We start from the raw sequence: 9666 nt of genomic DNA, 5'->3' as shown, positions 1-9666 counted from the left end.
GAATGTTTTCTGCTCAGCAGAGGAATGGTGCAGACGGTGGAGATGCAGGGTTGGATCGGCATAGCCAGGGGCTCGGGGTGTTAGAGACCGATCCATGGGCAACGCAGCTGGGTTGTCTATAAGCCTGGCCGTGCGTCGCCTTCTGCACTCCCCTACGCTGGTACGCGAGGCAAAAGCTTGTGCCTCAGATCCTCAGGTTCATAAGCGTGATGATTGGGTGTTCATGCTCCATGTATGACATGTGCCTCCTTTGAACCTTAGGCACATTACCTATCTGACGGGGGAAAAAAAACAAACAAAAAAAAGCATGTACCTCTTCCACTCCGGGAAGATGCCTTCAGGTTTTCTTTTGTTTGAGACAAGGTCTTGCATGTAGTCCAGGCTGGTCACGAACTCAAGAGATCCTCCTGCCTTGCCTCTTAACCATTGTGACACCTGTCATCCCACCATGCTCAGCGTTTGTGCATGTGTTTCTGACAGTGTACTATTAGGGCCAGTCTCAAACTCCTGGGTTTAAGTGATTTTTTTATTTTCCTTTTTGGTCTTTTTGAGACAGGGTCTCGCTATGCAGTTCAGAGCTGGCCTTGAGCTAACTTTGTAGCCCAGGCAGGTCTCGAACTTGCAAATGATTCTCCTGCCTGTTTCACAAGTGCTGAGATCACAGCCACTGTGCCCAGCCAAGTGATCCTTCATCAGTCTCCCTAGTACAGTGGCAGGGCTACTGACTCGTACCACTCTGCTGGCCAGACACCTTTAACAACATTAATTTTTGACTGCTCCAGGGTATTCATTGGAAGCTGAGAAATCAGGGAACAGAAAGTGGGAGGATTCACGTGGAGGCAAGAGCTGGGTTCCTAAGGCTGTCACCCAGGATCTGTCAAGAGCAGCCCAAACTCGTCCGCACTGCCCAGCAGAGCCTTGCCCACACACACCACCACTGCCCAAGGCTGGGCCTGAGGATGGAAGGCAGCTGAAGCTGCCGTTTGTCCCTTCTTAATGAGAGTCTTTTATTTATAACTTCCCAACAGCATCTGTAAACATCGGGTACAAAAATATTCCATGAAACTTTTCCTCGGTGGCTGAGGAAAGGCCCTGGGTGACACCTGCTGGGCTGCAGGGTCCTCACTTCCGAGCAGGCCAGGTCCAGGGCTGAGGGCGGGTCTGTGTCCAGCCCTGCACCTAGCTCCAAGCTGACAGCTGGAGAGGTGTAGGTAAGCCAGAATTAGCGGCAGGGCACAGGGGTGCCTAGGCAAACTCGGAAGTGACACTGCAGGTCCATTTCTGGGATGTCCTGACCAGGACAGGGGAACCTGGGGACATGTTAAGTACTGTTCAGAGAAGATCTGGGGCCCAGCTCTGAGCCTGTTCCTGCAGCCACCCCGAGATACCGACAAGCCTGGGTATGGCTGGGCCAGGCTCCCTTGAGGTGCTGGGGTCCGAGGGGCACCTTGGGAATTAGACCCCCCTGGACCCAGGACCACACCTGGGGCCGGAGTACACAGAGTGGGCTACTCTCCTGGCATTTCCTTGGGGTCTGTTGGGCTGTGGCCATTGACAGCAGGGGAGCTGGGCTGGACATGGGACAGATCATCAAAGCCAGAGCTGAGGGAGGGCGACATGGTGTCTGGGCTGGTGTCACATGAGCCCGTGCTCTGCTCTGAGGTGGCGATGGTGGTGGTGACACTGGGTGGGATGGGGTCTTCATCTTCATCCTCCAGGAAAAGTGACTCGGGGACATCTGTGGAGGGGACCGGCGGGTAGGGTAGGGCCTTGTTCAGATGCAGGGGACCCTAGCAGTCCCTCCACTGCACCAGGACATGGCCCAGCCTGCTGTACAGAGGACACTGAGGTGCGGGCAGGACAGGACTCCCAGATCAGGCCAGCATGGCCTTGGCTGTCACCAGTCCTGGAACAGAGAGCCATTGGCTGACTTTGCACAAGTGGTAAACAAAGGCTCAGCATGGCGGGGATCCACTGGGCGAGCCAGACAGAAAGGGTTCCGGCTTCCTCTGGCAACATCACTTCCTCTTTGGGTGTCAGGTTCCTCCTCTATGAACGGAGACCCTTGAGGTCCCTGGTAGCCAGATGACTGGGTGACAGCCTCAACCTTTAAGGGCTCTTAGGCACATGCTGGGGCAGGGACAGTCAATGTCCTCCACCATATCTGTGGCTCCCAGGGCAGGCACCCTGGGACCAGGGCTCAGCACCAGCTCAAGGGCACCCCCGGGGCCCAGCAGCGCTGTGACACTTACGGCTGAAGGCCTCTGGGTGCTGCCTGGCCAGTTTCCCTTTCAGCGTCCTGTGGAGACAGAAGGGACACAAGCTACCCTTCAGGGCAGGGGTTGGCAGGGGCCCAGGGCAGCCAGGCAGTAGGAGAGCGCCTGCACCCATGGAGCTGGGCCTTCTCTGTCCCTGTCTCTGTCAGGAGCCCAGTGCCTTTCACCCTGAGTGGCACCAACCACCTTGCTGTCCCACCATGCTCTCCCTATGACGCCCTTGGGTGCCACCTCCTCTACCTTTGGGCACTTGTTTCTCTCCCCACCCTCATACTGGGGCCTGAGCCCTGGGCCTCTGCACTGAGCTGCATTCCTGACCCTCTTTTTTCACTTTGAGACGGGGTCTCGCTGGGCTCCAACTCAAGACCCTCCTGCCTCAGCCTCCTGCGTGCTGGGATCACAGGTGTATACCACCATGCCGGGCTTGATTTTCTGAGACTTCCTGCCCTCTTCTCCCTATCCTTTCTTTGGTGACTTTATTAGTGAAGCACAGACCCGCCGGGGCTGGTAGGTGCACCTGATCCTGCGGAAGATGCTGTCCAGGTCGCGCTTCATCTCCACTAGCGTTCTTGTGTGGTGCGCAAAGCGCTCACTCATCTGCTGCAGGCGGGCGCTGGACAGGTTATTGAAATTCAGCAGCATCTCATTGGTCTTCTCGAAGCGATCCAGCCTGAGGGCCGAGAGACATGAGTAGCCCTGCCCGGCTTCCAGGGTGCTACCGCCCGATCACGTGGGGCCCTGGCCCTCTTGGAGGCTGCTCCCTTACTTTATGCATGTTTACAACAGCCAGGAAACTCCTATTCAAACCTTAAAACCCAACTGAGAAAAAAATACAAAGAAATGCTACTAGAAAGCAGGCCAGGGCCACATGGCTGTAGTCCCAGGGCTCTGGCAAGCTGAAGAAAGAAGGGTGTGAGTTCAAGCCTTGTGTGGGCAATTTGGCTCTCTCTCAAAAGAGATAGGGATGCACCTCTAGGCAAAGACCTGGATTCAACCCCAAGTACTGTAGGGGAAAGAAGTGGGGATTTAGTTCAGTGGCATAAGTGCCTTCGTGGCAAGCGCAAGATTGCGAGTTCAATCCCTGGTACCAAAAAAGAGAAGTGTACTCTTTGTTACGATCTCACTCTTTTACTTTTGAACTCACACCCTTTTACTTTTGAGACAGGGTCTCACCATATAGCACAGGCTGTCCTTGAACTTGCAGCAATTCTCCTGCCTCAGCCTCCCCAGGCTGAGAAGACAGGCAAATACCACTGTGCCTGGCTCACTCTTTCCTATTTTAAATTATTGTTTGGAGTATTTTGTCAGTCACAGAAAAACAATCTTCGCACCTTCCCCTGGGCGCTTCTCCCCATTCCCTGATCTGATCTGCTTCCTTAGACGTGACCAGTCCCAAGGCGCTCCCCCTGGTTAGGTCCTGACCCTTCAGGCCAGGTGGGCTGGGTCTGCTCCTGTCCCCGCCCAGTCTGGGAGGTCCCCGGGGCCAGGTCTGAATCTGCCCTAAAGAGCACAGGGCTGGGGGCATGGCTCAGCGCAGAGCAGCTGTGTGGCATGTACAATGCTGGTTTCCAGCCCAGGTCCCCTAAATAAATGAAGAGTTGCTAGGACTGGGCATAATGGTACAAGCCTGTGATTCCGGCACTTAGGATGCTGAGGCAGGAGGATCTCTGTGAGGCCTGCCTGGGCTACAAAGTAAGCTCAAAGCCAGCCTGAACCGCATGGCGAGACCCTGTCTCCAAAAGACAAACAAATAAATTAATTAATAAAAATACAGAGCCCCTAGGAAGATGCAGCTGCCCCTACAATGCAGTGGGGGCTTGGGCTGCATCCGCCCCAGCCCTTCCCATAATCCTCCCACCCATCCTGCACAGGCAGTGGCTCCCACAATGTGGCTCCGCCCACCGGACCCCGTAGCTTGGCCCACTGTGGCTCCGCCTCTGGACCTAGCAGCTCTGCCACCATCGCTCCACCCACCCTGAACCCCACAAAACTCACATGTTCTTCTGGGCCAGGATAATGGCATTCACGTCGTCGGCATTCACCATGCTCAAGATCCGGCTGCAGAAGAGCCTCGAGGCCGAGTCTGGGGTGTCCATCGCTCTCTCCTCCTCCGCTGCTGCCTGAAATGACAGCGTCCACTCAGCACCAAGGATGATGGAGGACCCCTTCCCAACTCCCCCCCCCACACACACACACACAGTGAGGACGCAATGAGCCATGCCATGAGTCTGAGGCCACCTGGGCTACACCTGAGACCCTGTCTCAGAAAAAAAAAAAATGGGGAGCGGGGAGTGGGGAAAGGCCACAGTCTATTTAATTTATGTCCCCACCCCCCTATCTGTGGAACACCTACCATAGCCAGGACCAAGTTTAAACCTCACACATTGAAACTGTCCTCATGAGATGAAAAACCTGAGGCTCAGAGAAACCTAGGGCCCCAGTTTCAGCCAGCTGTGGTTGTAAACAGGAGCTTGACATTCACCTGGAGCGGGACAGCTGCATGTCACAGCTGTGTTTCACATTCTGCCCTGTCTAAAGGGAAAAAAGATGCTAATATGCATTCATTTCCTCTGTGAAACTGCCTGCTTTGCAAAATGTAGCAACAAACTTTTCCCCAAATAGAAAGCCCAAGAATATTAAATCTGTTTTGTTTTTGTCTATGTAGCCCAGGCTGGCCTTGAACTCAAGGTGATCCTCCCTGCCTCAGCCTCCCCAGTGCTGGGATCACAGTCATATGCATCATGTCCCGCTAAGAATATCTATTTGTGCCCTCAATCTCTTCTAGAAGTGAACTGCACCAGATGTCATGGTGCATGACTGTGATCCAAGCACTGGGGAGTCTGAGGCAGGAGGATCACCTAGAGTTCAAGGCCAGCGTGAACTGCTAGTGAAACCCTATTTTAAAAAGACAAAAATAAATAAGTAAAACAGAGGTGGGCTGCACAAGGAAGTGGAACCCTCCTCCAGCTTTAACCATTTTTACTGAGTGCCTCCTATATGCTGGGCATGGTCACCCCAAATCACATTTCCCTTTTTTTTTTTTTTTTTGGTACCAGGGATCAAACTCATGACCTTGTGCTTATGGCAATGAGCTAAATCGCTGGCCCCCAAATTGCATTTCTAAGAAGCACAATTGTATGTACAGAGGAGACTTAGACCTGGCCACCATGGCCTGCACCCTAGCTATTCAGGAGGCTGAGACAGAGGGATCAAAACTTTTAAGTCTATCTTGGTCACTTAATGAGATCCTGTCTCAAAATTTTAAAGAACAGGGCTGAGCTATAGAGCATGTGACTAGACATCTGCAGGCTGTGGGTTTCATCTCCAACACCATGAAAAAGAAAAAAAAAATTATGAGAGGCCCACAGCTAGGGCCTGGGGAGGTATACAGTTTGAACCTCCTGGGAATCAATTCTGCTTCAAAGAAGGGCTCCTTCCGTCTCTGGCTCCCAGATGTGTTGGCTATGGGGTTTATGGTGACCTCCTTCCCAGACTAATAGTGGCCCACCACACACATGATGGCACTGATCCAGCAGGGGCTCTGGTCTGTGCTCTGAATCCGTGCATGGGAGAAAACCTCAGAGAGGAAGGTTTTGTGACCTTGGGAAGAGTCCCTTCATGACCCTATTGTCTCATTTTAGGAAATGGTGGTAAGAGCTCACCAGACATGGTGGCATACACCTCTAATCCCAGCATCCAGGAGGCTGAGACAGGAGGATTACACTGCCAGGTTGGAATTCAACCTAGGCTATATAATTGAGACCCTGTCTGAACAAAACTAAATGAAACAACTAAACAAACAAAAGACAAAATCAGAAGGACTGAAATCAAATGTGATAAAAAGCAAAGTTCTGGCCACCTTGAGGCCACTTCAAAGGCTGTGGCCAAAGGATCACTACAGAGATCCCGCTTCTTGAAAATAGAAAATTTTAAAAAGCAGCACTTCGAGTAAACTATTTCTCCAACAAGAATGTAAAGTCCCAGGACTGCCAGGCTTGGTGGCACTCGACTGTAATCCCAGCAGTTGGGGGGCTGTGGTGGGGTAGGTGTGAGGCAGGAAGATCTCCGGAGTTCAAGACCAGCCTGGGTCACAAAGTGAGTTTTTAGGGCCAGCCTGAATTGCATAGTGAAACCGTCTCAAAAAGACCAAAAATTAAAATAAAGCCCCAGGACCGCCAAAATATCAGCATTTTAGACAAAAGCCTCACGGTGCCTCCAAGAATATGAGGCAAACACTTGCATTCGATTTTCACTTGATTAAATACTTCATTTAATTCTCAATCACTACGAGGCAGCCACCACCAACCTCCGAGAGAAACTAAAGGCTCACAAGGATGGGTTCAGTTGCCTAAAGTCCAAACTAGGCAAAGACGCCACGGTTAATTTAACTCAAAACGCCCGACGGGGTGGGCCCGAATATACACGTCCCGCCCCCACCGAGCCGAGAAACTGAGGCAAAAGCAGTGAACCGCTCGACTCCAGGTGACAAGGCACAATCAGTACACAGGCGAACCCAACACCGGAGTCCTAGGTCCGAATTCGGATCCAGATCCGGCCGGCGGCATCACCCGTGCATCCACTGCGCAGCCGGGGAAACTGAGGCCTGTGCACAGCAGGAGTGCCCAGATGTGACCAGCGGCGCGCCCCTATATCATGGCGGCCCCGGTGCCGCGCCCGACCCGGTCCGGCTCCCTGGCGGCCCCGGTGCCCCCAACCCCATCCCAAACACGGTCCCGGATTCGGCGGCGGCGGCGGCACCTGCACATCTGGCAGCCCTGCTCGCGCTTCCGGGATGGCGCCCGCGCGCCCTGACGCCATCACGCACCGTGAGGGCGACGGTGCGTGGCGACCACGTACACTCGTGCCTGGCTCGCGTACTCGGAGGCGTGGCCGGAAAGGGTGGGGTCAACATCGCTATCGTTCTCGTGTACGTCATAAGGGATAGCCAATCACAGGGTCCTGTCTACGCCTGCTCAATAGCCCAAATCTGCCCACCAAAGAAACACGGAAGTTGACTAAAAGACCTATAGTAGATGGGAAAACTGAGACCTGGACCCATACCCGCTGCCTCAAGGTTCAGGACATTTAAGTGGTGTGCAGCCGAGCCCGACTGATCAGATTCAGTCAGGCTCATAATCTCTACTCCGTACAGTTAAATTCTTTGTAATTAGTTTGTTTTTTGATACCAAGAATCAGACTCACGACCTTGCGCTCCCCAGGCAGACGCTTATGCCTCTGAGCTAAATTTCCGGCCTTTGTAGATAGTTTGTGTATGTGTTGCTGGGGATCGAACTCAGAGCAAGGCAAGAGCTCTTCCACTGAACTACATCCCGAGCTCTGTAAAGGGTTTTATATTGTGTTGTTTAGGGAATCATGAAGAGGAAAATGTGTGTACATATTTAAGACAGATGTAAAAAGATTTAAAAAAAAAAAAAAACCTGTTTCGCTATGTTGTACGGTTGCCTTGAACGCCAAGGCAGCCTCAAATGTGTGATCCTCTTGCTTCAGCCTCCTGAGTGCTGGAATTAATAGCGTGCAACACCATGCTCAGTTTAGATGTAACTGTGTGTTTTTACTTTTTTTCTTCTTCACATCTTTTATTAGTGCGCATTAGTTATATAAACTATTACATTTTCCCAGATTTGTACTTGCACATATTTATATTTTTTGAGACCTTGCCTCAAAGAAATTTTGTCACTCGCATAGACTCGTAGGGATATCCAGTGAGCCTCTCTCGGTGCCTGGCATATACACTGTTTACTCCTTTACAGCTTCAAGTGGAAGGAGCGATACCTGTCTCTTTAAATTATGCAGATAGCACGTATGGGCGGGTATACAGCAGGATAAACGGTACCCTTTAGATCAGCCAATCAGCACTGTTGGATACTGGAGCGCCCGCCACGAAAGGGTCAATAGTAGGCCGAGCGGATGCTGGGCCGGCCTCTGCGTTCAGGCACCCAAGTGGGGCGAGGATTATTTTGGCCACGCCCAGCCGGAGCCAGTCTTGTCCCTCTGCAGCTGCAGAAGGCTGGAAGGCTGCTCGCGTGTCTGGGTGGCTGCAGGTCTGGGGCGCGGAACGGCTAGTGAGTACTGCCCGGGCCACATGCCCCTGCCTCACACGCTGGCGGCTGAATCGAGCAGAAGCTCGGCGGACGAGGGATGGACGCAGTGGGGGCGCCCGGCTTCTCCTGGCCAATATGGGTCCACACCGCGGCGGCGGGGCCCCCTCCAAAGCTCTGGCTCCCTGCGGGAGCGAGCTGATTGCTCCGTCGCGAGACCCCGCCCCCACTGTCTTTATTCTAAGCCCGGTGCTGGTCTAGTCCGGGCTGCAGAGGGCTCCCGTCGCCCCTTGCCGCCTGCACCCCGGGAGGCGAGGGGGCCCTCGAGTTCTCTCCTCCGGCTCTGCCCTGCAGCCCCCAGAGACTGAGAACTGCTTCTCTTCTCCATGTGAACCCCCTTCAGGCCTGCAGCTGACGCATCTAGGGCTCCCCTGTCCCCCCACTCCATCCCCGGCACCCCCTCCCCCTTTGAGGACGGGCGGGGATCTTCCAGGCAGCCGCTGTAGCAATCCCGTGGTTGGAACCGTGGAAGGAGCTGGCCGTGGAGTCCCCTGCCTAGCAGGGACAGGCCAGGCTTGGAAGGCCGGCAACCTGCACCCTGGATCCCTCTTAGTGCGGGGGCAGCCAGCATCTGCTCCTGGCGGGGAAGATCAGTGGTGGTCCATCAGGGTCTGGCTGGAGGCGCTGGCGGCAGGGCCTAGTGGGCAGCCCGGATATGTGTTTCGCTGCCCAGCGCCTCTTGCCCCCGTACCCTGGGCTCCGGGAGGCAGCACCTTGTTCCCTGGTTACCTGGGCCGCACCAGCGCCCTAAAGCCTCGTGACGGACTGAGGCGGGGGGGGGGTCTTCAGATCCTGCCCCCGCTCAGATCCGCAATGCCCTGGGCCGCCCCAGCCTGCCCCTAGCTCTTTAGCCTCAAATGCTGAGGCGCCAGAGAGGGGCGGTCTAGGACGCAGTAATCAGGAGACTCCTCCATGGGCCCCACTGGCCTCTGGGCCTCAGTGTGCTGCACTGGGAAGTAGGTTGATGGTCACATCCAGCTGTGGTGGAGAGATTGAGAGCAGCCAGGGGACCGTCCTGTCCTGCCCTGTGCTGCCCGACCGTAAAGCTCCCCCCCCCCCCCCGCGCTCGGTCCATTGTCAGCACGAGTTTGGCCACCCCGTCACACGGGTGGCACTGTCCCGGGCACACCCTGACCCACATACCCTCACCCACGCCGGGCTAGCCAGTCCCTGGTCCGCGCGGAGAGTCGGAAGCCAGGGTGCGCAGGAATGTGGCACCCCCAGGTGTGAGGCCACCTTCCCCTGTGTGGGGTTGCCCTTCTGCCTTGTTT

General features: G+C 54.6%; 1 protein-coding gene and 1 pseudogene across 3 annotated transcripts; one reads left to right on the top strand and one right to left on the bottom strand.

The window, feature by feature from the left end:
• Positions 1-188: 188 nt before the first annotated feature.
• LOC111755516 (small nucleolar RNA U13) lies at positions 189-280 on the top strand (annotated as a pseudogene).
• Positions 281-508: 228 nt separating this feature from the next.
• On the bottom strand, positions 509-7162 carry Kxd1 (KxDL motif containing 1). Of its 3 annotated transcripts, none has more exons than XM_003465098.4 (5): positions 7035-7162; positions 4272-4396; positions 2794-2946; positions 2253-2299; positions 509-1738 (listed from the first exon to the last, which is right to left on the bottom strand). In XM_003465098.4, exons 1-5 carry the CDS (start codon positions 7092-7094, stop codon positions 1509-1511), a joined length of 615 nt encoding a protein of 204 aa, XP_003465146.2. In that variant the 5' UTR covers positions 7095-7162; the 3' UTR covers positions 509-1508. The 3 variants fall into 3 exon arrangements, with proteins under 3 accessions (XP_003465146.2, XP_005001667.1, XP_013002976.1); XM_005001610.4 differs by lacking the exon at positions 7035-7162 and adding an exon at positions 6790-7014; XM_013147522.3 differs by lacking the exon at positions 7035-7162 and adding an exon at positions 6583-6725.
• Positions 7163-9666: the final 2504 nt, after the last annotated feature.

This window comes from Cavia porcellus, unplaced genomic scaffold (genome assembly GCF_034190915.1).
Source record: "Cavia porcellus strain 051 isolate PalLab524CR breed Dunkin Hartley unplaced genomic scaffold, mCavPor4.1 scaffold_17, whole genome shotgun sequence".
Taxonomy (NCBI): Eukaryota; Metazoa; Chordata; class Mammalia; order Rodentia; family Caviidae; genus Cavia; species Cavia porcellus.
Note: the sequence above shows the minus strand (reverse complement) of the source record. Positions and strands in the feature narration are given on the sequence as shown.